The sequence below is a fragment of the Bufo bufo genome, chromosome 2 (genome assembly GCF_905171765.1).
Source record: "Bufo bufo chromosome 2, aBufBuf1.1, whole genome shotgun sequence".
NCBI lineage: Eukaryota > Metazoa > Chordata > Amphibia > Anura > Bufonidae > Bufo > Bufo bufo.
In genome coordinates this window covers 842,513,658-842,535,638 of record NC_053390.1, presented here as the reverse complement: position 1 = coordinate 842,535,638, position 21,981 = coordinate 842,513,658, and the positions used below count along the sequence as shown (strand labels likewise).

Here is a 21,981-nt window from a genome sequence, read left to right as displayed (position 1 = left end):
TTGACCCTATAGAACATTAAAATATAAAAACCGCATGCAAAACGCAGTTCACACTGTTGCGGTTTTGATGCGGTTTTCCTCAAAATGAAGCTCTGACCTTGCAGTCCTACTCCAAGAACATTTATAAATGTTTTAACAGTATTGGGGAGTAATATTTATTGTTAGCAAGTTCATTTAATTATGTTTTAAGTATGAATTGTAATAGAGCTGTAGTAGCAACCAAATCCACTCCACATATTGGAACAAGCAGAAAAAAGCACAATTGTGGGAGGGAAAATACCATTTATAAGGAGTGAGAATCCACTCACTCGGTGGCCACTGAGGAAGGGGTGTAAGACCCTGAAACGCGTCTGGCATTACAGAGTGAGCGTGGATTCAAAGAAAAGAATAAAGAAACTGGATATCAAGCTGTAAGCGCAAGAGATCTACTTCCAGACTTGAAATTACCGCCGCATAGCAGTGACGTCATCTAAGCGTCCGCCCGGAACCCCAGATCACCAGGTCACGTGGGACGCCACAGTCGGCCGTGCTCGGCCACCTGGGAAACCAGCGCTGCGGCCAGGCAGCAAGGAGGGGTGAGACCGGGAGATCGTAAGCGGCTGGACATTGTAAGTAACCTGGAGGCCAGTTCAAATGTGCTTTACTTGTACGCATCTCTGAACACCGGACATTGGTATATCATTACCATTATTGCCCCATCTCATTTGGACATAGTTCATCTATTCATTGGTGCTATCTTCTGGATATTTAATACCACCACCACTATTGGGACATTTCGCGCTGCCACATCCCCTGTACAGCACTTTACAGGTTGTTATATACATCACAACCACAATTGGGACATTGTTTGTATGAACTCTGTGTGATCACATGGCACCCATAGTATCGTGCAGGCAGCTGCACAGTAGATATTGCCATTAGTGTGTATACGAACTATAGGCTGTTACATAGCATAGATGCAATTGGATGTACGTTTTATGTATATTTTAGGGGTTTGTTTTTAGAGTATTAAAGATCATTTATTCATCCACTTAGTGTTTCCCTTTTGTGTGTGCCCCCTCACTTTTCTATACTGTACTATAATATACTGTACTATACTGTAGTATAATATACTGTACTATACTGTACTATAATATACTGTACTATAATATACTGTACTATAATATACTGTACTATACTGTAGTATAATATACTGTACTATACTGTACTATAATATACTGTACTATAATATACTGTACTATAATATACTGTACTGTACTATAATATACTGTACTATACTATAATATACTGTACTATACTGTACTATAATATACTGTACTATAATATACTGTACTATAATATACTGTACTATACTGTACTATAATATACTGTGCTATAATATACTGTACTATAATATACTGTACTATACTGTAGTATACTGTACTATAATATACTGTACTATAATATACTGTACTATACTGTGCTGTATTAAACTGTACTATACTATAATATACTGTACTATACTATGCTGCACTATAATATACTGTACTATACAATACTGTCCTGTACTATACCGTGCTGTACTATACTATAATATATAATATTGTGCTATACTATACTGTCCTGTACTATAATATACCGTGCTGCACTATACTATACTATATTGTGCTATACTATACTGTCCTGTACTATACCGTGCTGTACTATACAGTACTATACCGTGCTGTACTATACCGTGCTGTACTATACTATAATATATAATATTGTGCTATACTATACTGTCCTGTACTATAATATACAGTGCTGTACTATACTATAATATATAATATTGTGCTATACTATACTGTCCTGTACTATAATATACCGTGCTGCACTATACTATAATATATAATATTGTGCTATACTATACTGTCCTGTACTATAATATACCGTGCTGCACTATACTACACTATATTGTGCTATTAATATACCGTGCTGTACTATACTATACTATACTATATTGTGCTATACTATACTGTCCTGTACTATACCTTAAAAATGATTTCAGGGATTTAGGTCAAAAGCTGAGGGCAAGGACCTCAAAGGTAGTATTTTCCGAAATACTGCCTGTACCACGAGCCACACAAGAAAGGCAATGGGAGATTAGGGAGATTAACAAGTGGCTCAAGAACTGGTGTAGGATTGAGGGGTTTGGGTTCCTGGAGAACTGGGCCGATTTTTCTATCGGCAACAGGCTCTATCGTAGGGACGGGCTGCACCTCAATAGGGAAGGGGCAGCTGTGCTGGGGAGAAAGATGGCTAGAAGGTTGGAGGAGTGTTTAAACTAGGGACTGGGGGGGAGGGTAATTACGTTATAGGAGGGGAAGATAGTGCAGATAGAGACCGGGGGCAAGGTAATAAGAATGGGGGAGGAATGGAAGGAGGGACTAGAACAATTCAGAAGGAAAGGTGTAGGGTAAAAAATATACATAAACCTCTCAAATGTATGTATACTAATGGCAGAAGCCTGACTAATAAAACTGGGGAACTGGAATTAGTGATGTGTGAGGAGGACTATGACATAGTGGGAATAACTGAGACATGGCTGGATGATAGCTATGACAGTGGGAATAACTGAGACACGGCTGGATGATAGCTATGACAGTGGGAATAACTGAGACACGGCTGGATGATAGCTATGACAGTGGGAATAACTGAGACACGGCTGGATGATAGCTATGACAGTGGGAATAACTGAGACACGGCTGGATGATAGCTATGACAGTGGGAATAACTGAGACACGGCTGGATGATAGCTATGACAGTGGGAATAACTGAGACACGGCTGGATGATAGCTATGACAGTGGGAATAACTGAGACACGGCTGGATGATAGCTATGACTGGGCAGTTAATGTACAAGGTTACAGTCTGTTTAGAAAGGATCGTCAAAACCGGAGAGGGGGAGGGGTCTGCCTTTATATAAAGTCCTGTCTAAAGCCCACAGTCCGAAAAGATATAAGTGAGGGACATGGACATGTGGAGTCTCTGTGGGTAGAGATACATGGAGCTAAAAACAACAATAAATTACTAATAGGAGTCTACTATAAACCACCTAATATACCAGAGTCCACAGAAAATCTACTACTAAACGAGATAGACGAGGCGGCAAATCATAATGAGGTGGTTATTATGGGTGACTTCAACTACCCAGATATAGACTGGGAAACTGAAACCTGTATATCTCATAAAGGAAACAGATTCGTGGCTATAACCAAAGACAATTACCTCTCCCAACTGGTTCAGGACCCGACTAGAGGGACGGCCATACTGGACTTAGTACTAACCAATAGACCTGACAGAACAACAGACGTGCAGGTCGGGGGACACCTGGGAAATAGTGACCATAAAGTAATAACCTTCCAATTATCATTCAAAAGAGCGTTTCTACAGGGAGGAAAAAAAATACCAAACTTCAAAAAAGCTAAATTTAGCCAACTAAGAGAGGCCATAGGCCTAACTAACTGGGACAAAGTCCTCACAAATACAGACACAAAATGGGATATCTTTAAAAACATCCTAAAAACTCATTGTCAGAGGTACGTACCGTATGGTAATAAAAGGTTAAGGAACAAAAAGAAACCAATGTGGATAAATAGAACTGTAAAGAAAGCAATAAATGACAAAAAGAAAGCATATAAATCACTAAAACAGGAGGGTTGCACGGAAGCACTGAAAAACTATAAGGAAAAAAATAGAACATGTAAAAAACAAATAAAAGCGGCCAAACTAGAGACCGAGAGATTAATTGCCAAAGAGAGTAAAACTAACCCTAAAATGTTCTTCAATTATATAAATGTTAAAAAGTATAAATCTGAAGGTGTCGGCCCTTTAAAGAGTAATGAGGGGGGAGTCGCAGAGAGCGACGAGGAGAAAGCAAAGCTGTTAAATATTTTTTTCTCCAATGTATTCACTGAGGAAAATAAACTGTCAGATGAAATGCTGAATGTAAAAATAAATTCCCCATTAAAAGTGTCCTGTCTGACCCAGGAAGAAGTACATCAGCGACTTAAAAAGATTAAAATAGACAAATCGCCAGGACCGGATGGCATACACCCCCGTATCCTAAAGGAATTAAGTAATGTCATAGCCAGACCCTTATTTCTGATATTTGCGGACTCTATACTGACAGGGAATGTCCCACAGGATTGGCGCATGGCAAATGTGGTGCCAATATTCAAAAAGGGGCCAAAAACAGAGCCTGGAAACTATAGGCCGGTAAGTGTAACATCTGTTGTGGGTAAACTGTTTGAAGGTTTTCTGAGAGATGCTATATTAGAGCATCTCAACGGAAATAAGCAAATAACGCCATATCAGCATGGCTTCGTGAGGGATCGGTCATGTCAGACTAATTTAATCAGTTTCTATGAGGAGGTAAGTTCTAGACTTGACAACGGCGAATCAATAGATGTCGTGTATCTGGACTTCTCCAAAGCATTTGACACTGTACCACATAAAAGGTTAGTATATAAAATGAGAATGCTCGGACTGGGAGAAAACATCTGTATGTGGGTAAGTAACTGGCTGAGGGATAGAAAACAGAGGGGGGTTATTAACGGTACATACTCAGATTGGGTCACTGTCACTAGTGGGGTACCTCAGGGGTCAGTACTGGAGGGGGCACTAGTGGGGTACCTCAGGGGTCAGTACTGGAGGGGTCACTGTCACTAGTGGGGTACTACAGGGGTCAGTATTGGAGGGGTCACTGTCACTAGTGGAGTACCTCAGGGGTCAGTATTGGGCCCTATTCTCTTCAATATATTTATTAATGATCTTGTAGAAGGCTTGCATAGTAAAGTATCAATTTTCGCAGATGACACTAAACTGTGTAAAGTAATTTACACTGAAGAGGACAGTATACTGTGTATATACTACAGAGGACAGTATACTGTATATATACTACAGAGGACAGTATACTGTATATATACTACAGAGGACAGTATACTGTGTATATACTACAGAGGACAGTATACTGTATATATACACTACAGAGGACACTATACTACTACAGAGGGATCTGGATAGATTGGAGGCTTGGGCAGATAAGTGGCAGATGAGGTTTAACACTGATAAATGTAAAGTTATGCACATGGGAAGGAAAAATGCAAGTCACCCGTACATACTAAATGGTAAAACACTCGGTAACACTGACATGGAAAAGGATCTAGGAATTTTAATAAACAGCAAACTAAACAGCAAAAACCAGTGTCAGGCAGCTGCTGCCAAGGCCAACAAGATAATGGGTTGCATCAAAAGGGGCATAGATGCCCGTGATAAGAACATAGTGCTACCACTTTACACATCACTGGTCAGACCACACATGGAGGACTGTGTACAGTTCTGGGCTCCTGTAAACAAGGCAGACATAGCAGAGCTAGAGAGGGTTCAGAGGAGGGCAACTAAAGTAATAACTGGAATGGGGCAACTACAGGACCCTGAAAGATTATCAAAATTAGGGTTATTCACTTTAGAAAAAAGACGACTGAGGGGAGATCTAATTAATATGTATAAATATATCAGGGGTCAGTACAGAGATCTATCCCATCAGCTATTTATACCCAGGACTGTGACTGTGACGAGGGGACATCCTCTGCGTTTGGAGGAAAGAAGGTTTGTACACAAACATAGAAGAGGATTCTTTACGGTAACAGCAGTGAGACTATGGACTCTATACTGTAAGAGCAGTGAGACTATGGACTCTTTACTGTAAGAGCAGTGAGACTATGGACTCTTTACTGTAAGAGCAGTGAGACTATGGACTCTATACTGTAAGAGCAGTGAGACTATGGACTCTTTACTGTAAGAGCAGTGAGACTATGGACTCTTTTCTGTAAGAGCAGTGAGACTATGGGCTCTTTACTGTAAGAGCAGTGAGACTCTGGACTCTTTACGGTAAGAGCAGTGAGACTATGGACTCTTTACTGTAAGAGCAGTGGGACTATGGACTCTTTACTGTAAGAGCAGTGAGACTATGGACTCTTTACTGTAAGAGCAGTGAGACTATGGACTCTTTACTGTAAGAGCAGTGAGACTGTGGATTCTTTACTGTAAGAGCAGTGAGACTATGGACTCTTTACTGTAAGAGCAGTGAGACTATGGGCTCTTTACTGTAAGAGCAGTGAGACTATGGACTCTTTACTGTAAGAGCAGTGAGAATATGGATTCTTTACTGTAAGAGCAGAGAGACTATGGACTCTTTACTGTAAGAGCAGTGAGACTATGGACTCTTTACTGTAAGAGCAGTGAGACTATGGACTCTATACTGTAAGAGCAGTGAGACTATGGACTCTTTACTGTAAGAGCAGTGAGACTATGGACTCTTTACTGTAAGAGCAGTGAGACTATGGAATCTTTACTGTAAGAGCAGTGAGACTATGGACTCTATACTGTAAGAGCAGTGAGACTATGGACTCTTTACTGTAAGAGCAGTGAGACTATGGACTCTTTACTGTAAGAGCAGTGAGACTATGGACTCTTTACTGTAAGAGCAGTGAGACTATGGACTCTGTACTGTAAGAGCAGTGAGACTATGGACTCTTTACTGTAAGAGCAGCGAGACTGTGGACTCTTTACTGTAAGAGCAGAGAGACTATGGACTCTATACTGTAAGAGCAGTGAGACTATGGACTCTTTACTGTAAGAGCAGTGAGACTATGGACTCTGTACTGTAAGAGCAGTGAGACTATGGACTCTTTACTGTAAGAGCAGTGAGACTATGGACTCTTTACTGTAAGAGCAGTGAGACTATGGACTCTATACTGTAAGAGCAGTGAGACTATGGACTCTATACTGTAAGAGCAGTGAGACTATGGACTCTTTACTGTAAGAGCGGTGAGACTATGGACTCTTTACTGTAAGAGCGGTGAGACTATGGACTCTTTACTGTAAGAGCAGTGAGACTATGGACACTTTACTGTAAGAGCAGTGAGACTATGGACTCTTTACTGTAAGAGCAGTGAGACTGTGGACTCTTTACAGTAAGAGCAGTGAGACTGTGGACTCTTTACTGTAAGAGCAGTAAGACTATGGACTCTTTACTGTAAGAGCAGTGAGACTATGGGCTCTATACTGTAAGAGCAGTGAGACTATGGACTCTTTACTGTAAGAGCAGTGAGACTATGGACTCTGTACTGTAAGAGCAGTGAGACTATGGACTCTATACTGTAAGAGCAGTAAGACTATGGACTCTTTACTGTAAGAGCAGTGAGACTATGGGCTCTATACTGTAAGAGCAGTGAGACTATGGGCTCTATACTGTAAGAGCAGTGAGACTATGGACTCTGTACTGTAAGAGCAGTGAGACTATGGACTCTATACTGTAAGAGCAGTGAGACTATGGACTCTTTACTGTAAGAGCAGTGAGACTATGGACTCTATACTGTAAGAGCAGTGAGACTATGGACTCTTTACTGTAAGAGCAGTGAGACTATGGACTCTTTACTGTAAGAGCAGTGAGACTATGGACTCTTTACTGTAAGAGCAGTGAGACTATGGACTCTTTACGGTAAGAGCAGTGAGACTATGGACTCTATACTGTAAGAGCAGTGAGACTATGGACTCTCTGCCTGAGGAGGTGGTGATGGTGAGTACAATAAAGGAATTCAAAAGGGGCCTGGATGTATTTCTAGAGCGTAATAATATTACAGGCTATAGCTACTAGAGAGGGGTCGTTGATCCAGGGAGTTATTCTGATGCCTGATTGGAGTCGGGAAGAAATTTTTTATTCCCCTAAAGTGGAGAAAATTGGCTTCTACCTCACAGGGTTTTTTGCCTTCCTCTGGATTAACTTGCAGGATAACAGGCCGAACTGGATGGACAAATGTCTTTTTTCGGCCTTATGTACTATGTTACTATGTTACTATGTATACCGTGCTGTACTATACTATATTGTGCTATACTATACTGTCCTGTACTATACCGTGCTGCACTATACTATGATATACTGTACTATGCTGTACTATAATATACTGTACTATACTATAATATACTATACAGTGCTGTAATGTATTATACTATACGGTGATATACTGTACTATACTATAATATACTGTACTATACTGTCCTATAATATACTGCACTATACTATAATATACTGCACTATACTATTATATACTGTACTATTATATACTATACTGCACTATACTATTATATACTGTACTATAATATACTATACTGTACTATACTATAATATACTGTACTATACTATAATATACTATACTGTACTATAATATACTGTACTATACTATGCTATACTGTACTATAATATACTGTACTATACTATAATATACTGTCCTATACTGTACTATAATATACTATACTTTTGCCGTATTGTACTGAGATTACGGAGGTGCAATGAGGGGGATTATAGGGGCAGTTTTCTCTACTTTTCTTACTCCCCAGAATGTTTCCGGGGGTCAGTAAAGCGGGGTCCACACTTCTAGGGGGCGGGGCCATACTCTGCCCCATTGTACCGGCACCCCCTCTGCTGCAGCCAGGAGCCCAGGAGAGAAGTCCTCTGTCATCTGCGGAGCCCTGACCACAAGACGCATCTCTGCCCCCTGAGAGCCCTGTACACACATGAGGCGGCATCACTGCGGCGGGGAATGTGCGGGGACACGGAGCACTGGAGCCGGCAGGGAGCGGAGGCCGCCGCCTGTGTTACCCTCCCGGGCTCTCCGCGGCTCCAGCTCCTCCCCGCAGCGTCCAAGCAGCTTCCTGCGGCCCCACCTTGTGGGAAAGAGCCCTGGGATGGGGACGAGGGCCGGGAAGAGAGGGAACGAGCCCCCGCAGCGGAGCCATCGGGCCGGATCCAGCCGGATGTGCAGAACGTCAGGCAGAGCGGGAGGACTGTGGCGGAGATCCCGGGGCCTGCTCCGGCCTCCTCCGCCACAGACGGCGACACACGGTGAGGGGGGATGTCCGGGAGGAGGAAGGCGCGGAGAAGGCGGCCTCTCCTGTCCGGTTCTAGCCGCTAAAGGGCTCTTCTCCCGGGCAGGGAAGCACAAGGGGAGAGCGGAGCTGCAGCCGGGCTGAGAGGGGTGAAGGCGGGGCCTGTGTCCAGTGTCAGCCAATAGACGCGCAGGAGGCGGAGCTCGGCAGCCAATCACTGCGCAGCGCTGCACATATAAGAGGCGGTCCCGGCTCCGGCCTCAGTGTTTTCTCCAGGAGAAGTCTTTGTGTTTTCTCCCCACGTCTCACACGATGGCAGAGACCGCGCCAGCAGCCGCCGCTCCTCCTCCTCCCGCCGAAGCGGCCGCCAAGTCCAAGAAGCAGCCGAGGAAATCCGCCGCGGCAGCAGGGGGCGCCAAGAAAAGCAAGAAGCCGTCCGGTCCCAGCGTGTCCGAGCTCCTGGTCACAGCCGTGTCCGCCTCCAAGGAGCGCAGCGGGGTGTCTCTGGCCGCCCTGAAGAAGGCTCTGGCTGCCGGAGGATGCGATGTAGAGAAGAACAATAGCCGCATCAAGGTGGCCATCAGGGCTCTGGTCACCAAGGGGACCCTCACCCAGGTGAAGGGCAGCGGCGCCTCCGGCTCCTTCAAGCTCAACAAGAAGCAGCAGGAGACCAAGGACAAGGCGGCGGCCAAGAAGAAGAAGCCGGCGGCGGCCAAGAAACCTGCAGCTACTGCGGCCAAGAAACCCGCTAAATCCCCGAAGAAGCCCAAGAAGGCTCCGGCCAAGAGCCCGAAAAAGGCTAAGAAACCAGCCGCGGCCAAGAAAGCAGCCAAGAGCCCCAAGAAGCCGAAGGCTGCCCCCAAGAAGCTGGCCAAGAGTCCGGCTAAGAAGGCGGCGAAACCCAAGGCTGCCAAGAGTCCGGCTAAGAAAGCGGCGAAAGCCAAGAAGAGCGCGGCCAAGAAGTAACCGGCGCCGCCCGCACCTCTCCCCCAAAGGCTCTTCTCAGAGCCGCCACCTCCTCCTCAGACGAGCTCCACTCCGCCCTTCTGCCCTCGTTCTCCGCTCACAGCGGGCGGGGGCTCCGGCTCCTCTGCGGGCAGGAATAGGGGGCGGGTTAACCCTGTCAGCGCCGCTCTCTTCCGTCTATCAGGGCCTCGCTGCTCGGCTGATAACCGCCCCTCACTGCGCCCCGCCCCCTGCTGGTAGTGATGCCGCCGCTGAGTGTACGGTGCCTGCAGGGGGGTCGTGCGCTCTATCCCTGGACACCAGCGCAGCGATGGAGCCGCTCTTCTCCGCACAGTGACTACGGGACTGTTCTCCCCTTCTCCGGTAGGGGGCGGGAGAAGGCGGCCACTGACGGGTTAATACTGAGCAGGCTATGGGGGCGGGGCTATAGAACTAGCACCTTGGCTTTTGAAATTCCCGCTCAATTAGAATTCAGCGGCCGTGGAGAAGCTCCGCCCCCGTCTCATCTGAATGGATGATGTGAGCCCCTCCTGCTCCGCCCCCCCTGGCTCAAATGAATGAATGTAAATGAGCCCTGCTGCTCCGCCCACCGGCTCGGCTGATTAGATGGCTGTGAACCCCGCCCCTCCTGCTGTCTCCGCCCCCCGCTCTTCTCAGAGCCCCCACCTTCTCTAGGACGGAGCTGCCGCATTGTGTGAATACATGGAAGCCTCATGTCCGAGGCGGATTATTCCCTCATTATAGACCACTGATCGGGAGGATGGGGGGAGTATTGATCGTATACTCGGGAGGATGAGGGGAGTAGTGATCAGACAGTGAGGAGGATGGGGGGGAGTAGTGATTGGACACTTGAGGAGGTAGTGAAGGACGAGCGGCTGGATGGGTCCACAGAGCCGGGCACTCGGGGATACACCGGTGCTATGGGGACGGGGATAGGATTGGAGCCCGGGACCCCCAGCGCAGCATGGCGGAGAATGCGGGGACGTCTGTGACAAAGAGACGGAAGGGAAGAGCAGGGAGTCCGGGCAGACATTGCTGCTGTAGAGGGTTTGGCCGCTGAATTCTAACCGGACTGTAATTGAGCGGGAATTTCAAAAACCAGAGATCAGCCAATCACTGTAAAGCACTTGTCCTATAGCTCCGCCTCCAGCAGCGCTGAGTGGAGATGGCGGGGGGCAGGGAGGATGGAGGCGGTTATCGGTCAGCGAGTCCCTGATAGACGGGGGGAGATACAGAGAGCGCTTTTAGAATAAAGGAACTGCTCTTACTGATCAGAGCGCTGAAAGGGTTAACCCGCCTCCTGTGAGCAGAGGTGGAGGATGAAGGGCGGAGTGGAGCTCGTCTCTGGAGGAGGTGGTGGCTCTGAGAAGAGCCTTTGTTGGGTGCGGGGCGCAGATCTAAGCCCTCTCCCCTCGGATCCTGCGGGCCAGCTGGATATCCTTGGGCATGATGGTGACCCGCTTGGCGTGGATGGCGCAGAGGTTGGTGTCCTCGAAGAGCCCGACCAGGTAAGCCTCGCTGGCCTCCTGCAGGGCCATGACGGCCGAGCTCTGGAAGCGAAGGTCGGTCTTGAAGTCCTGGGCGATCTCTCTCACCAGGCGCTGGAAGGGCAGCTTCCGGATGAGCAGCTCGGTGGACTTCTGGTAGCGCCGGATCTCCCGGAGAGCGACGGTCCCGGGCCGGTAGCGGTGAGGCTTCTTGACTCCGCCAGTGGCGGGGGCGCTCTTCCTGGCGGCCTTAGTGGCCAGCTGCTTGCGGGGAGCTTTCCCGCCGGTGGACTTACGGGCTGTCTGCTTGGTTCTGGCCATGGCTCTGCAGAGATCTGTACACAGCAAGAGAGTGAGGTGAGGAACGGACCGTGCAGATCATTTATACTCCCGGCCTCGTCCTCATTGGCTCATGTAAACCACACCCCTACATCACTATTGGTTTATTCGTACAATGATGTGCCCGCCAAAACTTCCGTTACCAATCATCGTTCACAAGAGGCGGAGCCCAAGCGGAAGAAGAGGTGGAGCTACAGAATAAGTATGTTACAGTGATTGCTGCTGTAGAGGGTTCGTCCCCTGAGATCAGCCAATGTCTGCCCGTTCTCGCAGCATGTCAGGAGCGGTAAGTGCCCCTGTGTGACGCCCGGACCATCAGCGCCCCTGTGTGTAATGGACTGCTCCTCCACGGCCGCTGAATTCTGACCGGCTCACATCCATCCATTAGCAGATCACTACTCCCCTCATCCTCCTCACTGTCTGATCACTACTCCCCCATCCTTCTCTCTGGCCGATCACTACTTCCCTCATCCTCCCGAGTATACGATCACTACTTCCCCATCCTTCTCTCTAGCCGATCACTACTCCCCCCATCCTCCCGAGTATACGATCACTACTCCCCTCATCCTCCCGATCAGTGGTCTATAAGGAGGGAATAATCCGCCTCGGACATGAGGCTTCCATGTATTCACACAATGCGGCAGCTCCGTCCTAGAGAAGGGGGGGGCTCTGAGAAGAGCGGGGGGCGGAGACAGCAGGAGGGGCGTGGCTCATAGCTATTCATTCAGATGAGCCGGGGGGAGGAGCAGCAGGAGGGGCAGGGCTCGCATCCATCCATTCAGCTGAGCCGGGGGCGGAGCTTCTCCACGGCCGCTGAATTCTTACATCACATCCTAAACATTACAGCCTCCACATTACAGCCTCCATATTACATCACAGCCTCCATATTCTATTATCAACCTCAACAACATATTACAGCCTCTACATTACATTATAGCCTCCACATTATTTTACAGCCTAAATATTACCAGCCTCCGTATTAACGGCCTCTACATTAGTCTCCATGTTAAATTACCAGCCTCCACATTATATTACAGCCTCCATATTACCGGCCTCTACATTACATCAGGGCCTAAACATTACAGCCTCCATATTACATCACAGCCTCTACATTATATTACAGCCTTCATATTACCAGCCTCTGCATTACATTAAAGCCTTCAAATTATATTACAGCCTCCATATTACCAGCCTCCATATTATATTATCAACCTCAACAACATATTACAGCCTCTACATTATTTTACAGCCTAAATATTACCAGCCTCCATGTTATATTACAGCCTCCGTATTAACGGCCTCTACATTACAGTCTCCATGTTAAATTACCGGCCTCCACATTATATTACAGACTCCATATTACCGGCCTCTACATTACATCAGGGCCTAAACATTATATTACAGCCTCCATATTACATCACAGCCTTTACATTATATTACAGCCTCCATATTACATTATATTACAGCCTCCATACTACCAGCCTCCACATTACATCACAGCCTTAATATTACCAGCCTCTGCATTACAGCCTCCATATTACATTACCAGACTCCACATTATATTGCAGACTCCATATTACCGCCCTCTACATTACATCACAGCCTAAACATTATGTTACAGCCTCCATATATTCAGTCTCCAGATTACATCACAGCTTCCATATAACTAGCCTCTACATTACAGCCTCCATACTACCAGCCTCCACATTATATTACAGCCTCCATATTAGCGGCCTCTACATTACATCACAGCTTAAACATTGTCACAGCCTCCATATTAATTGACAGCCTCCGTATTACCAGCCTCTACATTACAGCCTCCCTACTACCAGCCTCTATTTTGTATAATCAATCTCAACATTATATTACAGCCTTCATATTTTCAGCCTCTACATTACATTATAGCCTCCATATTATATTGCAGCCTTTATATTACCAGCCTCCACATTATATTGCAGACTCCATATTACCGCCCTCTACATTACATCACAGCCTAAACATTATGTTACAGCCTCCATATATTCAGTCTCCAGATTACATCACAGCCTCCATATAACTAGCCTCTACATTATATTACAGCCTCCATATTAGCAGCCTCTACATTACATCACAGCTTAAACATTGTTACAGCCTCCCTACCAGCCTCCATTTTGTATAATCAATCTCAACATTATATTACAGCCTTCATATTTTCAGCCTCTACATTACATTATAGCCTCCATATTATATTGCAGCCTTTATATTACCAGCCTCCACATTATATTACAGACTCCATATTACCGTCATCTACATTACATCACAGCATAAACATTATGTTACAACCTCCATAATTTCAGCCTCTACATTACATTACAGCCTAAACATTATGTCACAGCCTCCATATTTTCAGCATCAAGATTACATCACAGCCTCCACATTATATGACAGCCTCCATACTACCAGCCTCCACATGATATTACAGGCTTCATATTACCAGCCTCTGCATTACAGGCTCAAAATTATATTACAGTCTCTGCATTACAATACAGCCTCTATATTACATTACCGGCCTGCACATTATATTACAGCCTCCGTATTACCGGCCTCTACATTACATCACAGCTTAAACATTATGTTACAGCCTCCACATTACATCACAGCCTCCATATTACCAGCCTGTAAATTACATTATATCCTCCGCATTATATTAAAGCCTCTATATTATCAACCTTAACATTATATAACAGCCTTCATATTTACAGCCTCCACATTACATTATAGCCTCAATATTCTATTACAGCCTCCATATTATATTACAGCCTACACATTATATTACCACTACTCCCCTTATCCTCCCCAGTGCCCAATCACCACTCCCCTCATTAATAGCAGATCACTACTCCCCTCATCCTCCTCTCTGGCAGATCACTACTCCCCTCATCATCCTCAGCACCATATAACTACTTCACTCATTCTCCTTATTGCCCAATCACTACTCCCCTCATCCTCCTCAGTACCATATAACTACTCCCCTCATACTTAGTGCCCGATCACTACTCCCCTCATCCTCCTCAGTACCATATAACTACTCCCCTCATACTTAGTGCCCGATCACTACTCCCCTCATCCTCCTCAGTACCATATAACTACTCCCCTCATACTTAGTGCCCGATCACTACTCCCCTCATCCTCCTCAGTACCATATAACTACTCCCCTCATACTTAGTGCCCTATCACTACTCCCCTCATCCTCCTCTCTGGCAGATCACTACTCCCCTCATCATCCTCAGTACCATATAACTACTCCCCTCATCCTTAGTGCCCGATCACTACTCCCCTCATCCTCCTCTCTGGCAGATCACTACTCCCCTCATCATCCTCAATAGCATATAACTACTTCCCTCATACTTAGTGCCCGATCACTACTCCCCTCATCATCCTCAATAGCATATAACTACTTCCCTCATACTTAGTGCCCGATCACTACTCCCCTCATCCTCCTCTCTGGCAGATCACTGCTCCCCTTATACACTTCAGCTGAGCTCTGCTCCCGCTATGAATGGCTGCGGATCAGCGAGCTGTGCGGCTGCTCAGTGCAGGGCGGGAGGACGAGGCTCCGCTCCTACGGGCACATAACGGCTGCGGGGTCCAGAGCTCTGCTCCTATTGGCTGGGAGAGCTCAGGATCTCGTCGCTCATTTGAATTTCCCGCCTATAGTCCCCAACTGCAAATGAGCTGCTGATCTACAGGAGGAGCCGGTCATGTGACCTGTACGCGCGTCATAAACCACGCCCAGCGCCGCTCATTGGCTTCTCCACGAGTCTTGTCTCCGTTGGAGGCTTCTAATCCACCCAATGAGCGGCGCTGGGGGCGGAGCAGCAGCCTATAAAGGCGGCAGGAGGCGGCTCCCCCGGATCACACACATCAGAGTCTTCGTTGCTGTTTTGTGCTCTGCTGTAGAGAACGATGTCTGGACGCGGCAAACAAGGAGGCAAAGTCCGGGCTAAGGCCAAGACCCGCTCCTCCCGGGCAGGGCTCCAGTTCCCGGTCGGCCGAGTGCACAGGCTCCTCCGCAAGGGCAACTACGCCCAGAGGGTGGGCGCCGGCGCTCCCGTCTACTTGGCCGCTGTGCTCGAGTATCTCACCGCCGAGATCCTGGAGCTGGCCGGCAATGCCGCCCGCGACAACAAGAAGACCCGCATCATCCCCCGCCACCTGCAGCTGGCCGTGCGCAACGACGAGGAGCTCAACAAGCTGCTGGGCGGCGTCACCATCGCCCAGGGAGGCGTCCTGCCCAACATCCAGGCCGTGCTGCTGCCCAAGAAGACCGAGAGCACCAAGTCGGCCAAGAGCAAGTGAGCCCGGCTCTGCTGCTGCTGCTGTGCCCCCCGGAACCAAAGGCTCTTCTAAGAGCCCCCCACATGGTCCGTACGACTGAGCTGGCGATGCCGCTGATCTCCGCTGTGGAGGAGGCGTCCGGGCGTCACACAGGGGCACTTACCGCTCCTGACTAGAGATGGGGAGTTTGGATCTTTGGCTTCAGTTGGTGACAAGTGACCCGGAGCCGGATAGGTAATAAGTGTTCGATCAGTGGTGACCGGACTGAGGACTAGGAAGGGGGGGCTGGGGGCCCTGAGCTGGGCATTATACTGAGTGGGGGGCCCTGATCTGGGCATTATACTGACTGGGGGCCCTGATCTGGGCATTATACTGAGTGGGGGGCTGGGGGCCCTAAACTGGGCATTATACTGAGTGGGGGCCCTGATCTGGGCATTATACTGAGTGGGGGGCGCTGCTGGAGGCGCTCTATTCTATGGACAGCACTGCGAGGGCTTTATACTGCTGCAGCCCGGTCAGAGACTCCGTGTATTGTTCTAGAAGTCGGATCATTGGATTCTTAGCCTCAGTGCACGACTCCCTGGACCGTGTGCGCCTCCGCTCTGATTGGCTGCTGGCCGCCCCTCCTCCGACATGAATCGGACATCACTGCTCCTGACCTGCTGCGAGTCCGGGCAGACATTGCTGCTGTGGAGGGTTTGGCCGCTGAATTCTAACCGGACTGTAATTGAGCGGGAATTTCAAAAGCCAGGAGATCAGCCAATCACTGTAAAGCACTTGTCCTATAGCTCCGCCCCCAGCAGCGCTGAGTGGAGATGGCGGGGGGCAGGGAGGATGGAGGCGGTTATCGGTCAGCGAGTCCCTGATAGACGGGGGGAGATACAGAGAGCGCTTTTAGAATAAAGGAACTGCTCTTACTGATCAGAGCGCTGAAAGGGTTAACCCGCCTCCTGTGAGCAGAGGTGGAGGATGAAGGGCGGAGTGGAGCTCGTCTCTGGAGGAGGTGGTGGCTCTGAGAAGAGCCTTTGTTGGGTGCGGGGCGCAGATCTAAGCCCTCTCCCCTCGGATCCTGCGGGCCAGCTGGATATCCTTGAGCAGCTCGGTGGACTTCTGGTAGCGCCGGATCTCCCGGAGAGCGACGGTCCCGGGCCGGTAGCGGTGAGGCTTCTTGACTCCGCCAGTGGCGGGGGCGCTCTTCCTGGCGGCCTTAGTGGCCAGCTGCTTGCGGGGAGCTTTCCCGCCGGTGGACTTACGTCCCCTGTGTGTAATGGACTGCTCCTCCACGGCCGCTGGATTCTGACCGGACTGTAATTGAGCGGGAATTTTAAATGCCAAGGTGCTAGTTCTATAGCCCCGCCCCCATAGCCTGCTCAGTATTAACCCGTCAGTGGCCGCCTTCTCCCGCTCCCCACCGGAGAAGGGGAGAACAGTCCCGTAGTCACTGTGCGGAGAAGAGCGGCTCCATCGCTGCGCTGGTGTCCAGGGATAGAGCGCACGACCCCCCTGCACGCACAGTACACTCAGCGGCGGCATCACTACCAGCAGGGGGCGGGGCGCAGTGAGGGGCGGGGCGGTTATCAGCCGAGCAGCGAGGCCCTGATAGACGGAAGAGAGATGTTAGCCCCGCCTCAGCTGAATGGATGTATGCGAGCCCTGCCCGCCCTACTGCTCCGCCCCCGGCTCATCTGAATGGATGGATGTGAGTTCTGCTCCGCCCCCCGGTTTAGCAGAATAGATGGCTATGAGCCCAGCCCCTCCTGCTGCTCCGCCCTCCGACTCAGATCTATGAATGGATGTGAGCCCCTCCCTTTTTGCTGCTCCGTCCCCCGGCTCAGCTGAAAGGATGTATGTGAGCCCCGCCTCTCCTGTTGCTCCGCCCCCAGCTCTGCTGAAAGGATGGATGTGAGACACGCCTCTCCTGGAGCCACGCCTCTCCTGTTGCTCCGCCCCCGGCTCTTCTGAATGGATGTATGTGAGCCCCGCCTCTCCTGTTGCTCCGCTGAATGGATGTATGTGAGCCCCGCCCCTCTATTTGCTCCGCCCCCGGCTCAGCTGAATGGATGTGAGGCTGCCAATTAGGAGAAGCGGAGACACCACGTGACCCTCTCCTCCAGTAGATCGGCGCGCAGTCAGCAGCAGCTCCTCATTTGCATGGCCCGTGTATAAATACCGCGGTGGCAGGAGGAGAACAGACGAGATTTTGCCCTCAGTCAGAATGCCCGAGCCAGCCAAGTCCGCCCCAGCGCCCAAGAAGGGCTCCAAGAAAGCCGTCACCAAGGTCCAGAAGAAGGACGGCAAGAAGCGGAGGAAGAGCAGGAAGGAGAGCTATGCCATCTACGTCTACAAGGTGCTGAAGCAGGTCCACCCCGACACCGGCATCTCCTCCAAGGCCATGGGCATCATGAACTCCTTCGTCAACGACATCTTCGAGCGCATCGCAGGGGAAGCCTCCCGCCTGGCTCACTACAACAAGCGCTCCACCATCACCTCCCGGGAGATCCAGACCGCCGTGCGCCTGCTGCTGCCCGGAGAGCTGGCCAAGCACGCCGTCTCCGAGGGCACCAAGGCCGTCACCAAGTACACCAGCGCCAAGTGAGCGCCGCCCCCGCTCTCCGGACCCAAAGGCTCTTCTCAGAGCCCCCACCCTGTCTCCAGCGGAGCTGCTCCCGGGTCTCCCCGTTGTTCTCACAGTGGCTGCGGTTTTCCTCCCTGTCAGCTAGATGAGATGCGGTAACGCTATGGGAAGTTACAGTACAAGCTCCCCTCATCCTCCTCCTCCATGCCCGATCACTACTCCCATCATCCTCCTCCTCAGTGTGGCGCTCCCTGGAGAGAGGCTGTGCGGCCGCTCAGTGCAGGACAGGAGGACGAGGCTCCTACGGGCACATAACGGCTGCGGGGTCCAGAGCTCTGCTATTGGCTGGGAGAGCTCAGGATCTCGTCGCTCATTTGAATTTCCCGCCTATAGTTGAGCTGCTGATTTACAGGAGGAGCCGGTCATGTGACCTGTACCAGCGCCGCTCATTGGCGGGACGGATTAACCCCTCAGTCTCCGAGCACAGCTCGTCCCGTAGCTGCGGTGGAGAACACCCGGGGCTCGGGATTTACAGATTATTGGGGGGTTTCTGTAATGTAGACCTCCGGCTGCACTGAGCACAGGGCGCCGCTGATCTCCTGATGGGCGGGCGGTGTTAACCCCTCAGTGGAATTGTAGCTCCTCCTCCCCGGGAAGATGTGGGCGGCTCTGAGAAGAGCCTTTGTGCTGTGAGGACGGAGGAGGCGGCAGCATTAACCCCCGAAGCCGTAGAGAGTGCGGCCCTGGCGCTTGAGCGCGTAGACCACGTCCATGGCGGTGACGGTCTTCCTCTTGGCGTGCTCGGTGTAGGTGACGGCGTCCCGGATGACGTTCTCCAGGAAGACTTTCAGCACCCCGCGAGTCTCCTCATAGATGAGGCCGGAGATGCGCTTGACGCCTCCCCTGCGAGCTAGGCGGCGGATGGCAGGCTTGGTGATGCCCTGGATGTTATCACGGAGCACCTTCCTGTGCCGCTTGGCGCCGCCTTTCCCGAGCCCTTTCCCTCCTTTACCGCGACCAGACATCTTCTAGGTGTGAGGAGCAGAGAGCAGTGACTGCTCAGCCCAGAGCCCTCCTTTATATGGAGCATGGGCGGACCTGAAAGAGAACTGGGGGCGGGGCTGTTCCTGAACTCCAGGCCCCGCCCTCCACCTCTGATTGGCTGAGCTCAGAAGTGCTGGTGGTTTTCATTTTCCAGCCTCCATGTTACCAGCCTGTAAATTACATCATATCCTTCGCATTAAAATAAAGTCTCTATATTATATTATCAACCTCCACATTATATTACAGCCTCCATACTACCAGCCTCCACATTCTATTACAGCCTCTGCATTACATTATAGCCTCCACCTTACATTACAGCCTCCATATTACATCTATGTTTCTATTACAGCCTCCATCTTACATTATCTTCCTCCACATTATATTACAGCCTCCATATTACCAGCCTCTACATTACATTACAGCCTCCATACTACTAGCCTCTACATTACATTACAGCCTCCACATTACATTACCAGGCTCCACATAATATTACAGCCTCCATACTACCAGCCTCCACATTCTATTACAACCTCTGCATTACATTATAGCCTCCACCTTATATTACAGCCTCCACATTACATCTATGTTTCTATTACAGCCTCCATACTACCAGCCTCCACATTCTATTACAGCCTCCCCATTACATTATAGCCTCCACCTTATATTACAGCCTCCATATTACCAGCCTGTAAATTACATCATATTAAAGGCTCTATATTATATAATCAACCTCAACATTATAGTACAGCCTCCACATTACATTATAGCCTTTACATTCTATTACAGCCTCCATACTACCAGCCTCTGCATTACATTGTAGCCTCCATATTACATTACAGCCCCCACATTCTATTACAGCATACACATTATATTCCAGCCTTCACATGATATTACAGTCTCCATATCATATTATCAACTTCAACATTATATTACAGCCTCCATATTACATTATAGCCTCCACATTACATCACAGCCTCTATATTATCAACTTCAACATTATATTACAGACTCAATATTTACAGCATCTTCATTATATTACAGCCTCCATATTAACAGCCTCCACATTACATCACAGCCTCCATATTATATTATCAACCTCAACAACATATTACAGCCTCTACATTACATTATAGCCTAAATATTACCAGCCTCCACATTACATTACAGCCTCCATGTTACATTACCAGCCTCCACATTACATTACAGCCTCCATGTTACATTACCAGCCTCCACATTATATTACAGCCTCCATGTTACATTACCGGCCCCCACATTATATTACAGCCTCCGTATTACCGGCCTCTACATAACAGTCTCCATGTTACATTACCGGCCTCCACATTATATTACAGTCTTCATATTACCGTCCTCTACATTACATCACATCCTAAAAATTACATTACAGCCTCCATACTACCAGCCTCCACATTACATCACATTATATTACAGCCTTCATATTACCAGCCTATGTATTACATTATAGCCTCCAAATTATATTACAGCTTCCATTTTACCAGCCTCCACATTACATCACAGCCTCCATAGTATATTATCAACCTCAACAACATATTACAGCCTCTACATTACATTATAGCCTCCACATTATATTACAGGCTAAATATTGCCAGCCTCCATGTTACATTACCGGCCTCCACATTATATTACAGCCTTCGTATTATCGGCCTCCACATTATATTACAGACTCCATATTATCGTCCTCTAAATTACATCACATCCTAAACATTACATTACAGCCTCCATACTACAAGCCTCCACATTACATCACAGCCTCTACATTATATTACAGCCTCTATATTACCAGCCTCTGCATTACATTATAGCCTCCACCTTACATTACAGCCTCCACATTACATCTATGTTTCTATTACAACCTCCATATTACATTACCTTCCTCCACATTATATTACAGCCTCAATATTACCAGCCTCTACATTACATTACAGCCTCCATACTACCAGCCTCCACATTACATTACAGCCTCCACATTACATTATCAGGCTCCACATTATATTACAGCCTACACATAATATTACAGCTTCCACATTATTTTCCAGCCTTCACATGATATTACAGCCTCTATATTACATTACAGCCTCCATATTATATTACAGCCTCCATATTTAAAGCCTCAACATTATATTATAGCCTCCACATTACATCACAGCCTCTATATTATCAACCTCAACATTATATTACAGCCTCCATATTTACAGCATCTATATTAAATTACAGCCTCTATATTAACGGCCTCTACATTACATCACAGCCTCCATATTATATTATCAACCTCAACAACATATTACAGCCTCTACATTACATTATAGCC

At 48.3% G+C, this 21,981-nt stretch overlaps 4 protein-coding genes across 4 annotated transcripts; 3 read left to right on the top strand and 1 right to left on the bottom strand.

Moving 5' to 3' along the window:
* Nucleotides 1-9,218: 9,218 nt before the first annotated feature.
* On the top strand, nucleotides 9,219-9,872 carry LOC120991869 (histone H1B-like). Its single transcript, XM_040420620.1, has one exon. The coding sequence runs from the start codon at nucleotides 9,219-9,221 to the stop codon at nucleotides 9,870-9,872; it is 654 nt and encodes a 217-aa protein (XP_040276554.1).
* A 1,288-nt stretch (nucleotides 9,873-11,160) lies between these two features.
* On the bottom strand, nucleotides 11,161-11,680 carry LOC120990605 (histone H3). The gene has a single exon (XM_040419523.1). It carries the CDS (start codon nucleotides 11,678-11,680, stop codon nucleotides 11,270-11,272), a length of 411 nt encoding a protein of 136 aa, XP_040275457.1. The 3' UTR covers nucleotides 11,161-11,269.
* Nucleotides 11,681-15,643: 3,963 nt separating this feature from the next.
* Nucleotides 15,644-16,036, top strand: LOC120991120 (histone H2A type 1-like). The gene has a single exon (XM_040420009.1). It carries the CDS (start codon nucleotides 15,644-15,646, stop codon nucleotides 16,034-16,036), a length of 393 nt encoding a protein of 130 aa, XP_040275943.1.
* A 2,194-nt stretch (nucleotides 16,037-18,230) lies between these two features.
* On the top strand, nucleotides 18,231-18,611 carry LOC120991119 (histone H2B 1.1). Its single transcript, XM_040420008.1, has one exon. It carries the CDS (start codon nucleotides 18,231-18,233, stop codon nucleotides 18,609-18,611), a length of 381 nt encoding a protein of 126 aa, XP_040275942.1.
* Nucleotides 18,612-21,981: the final 3,370 nt, after the last annotated feature.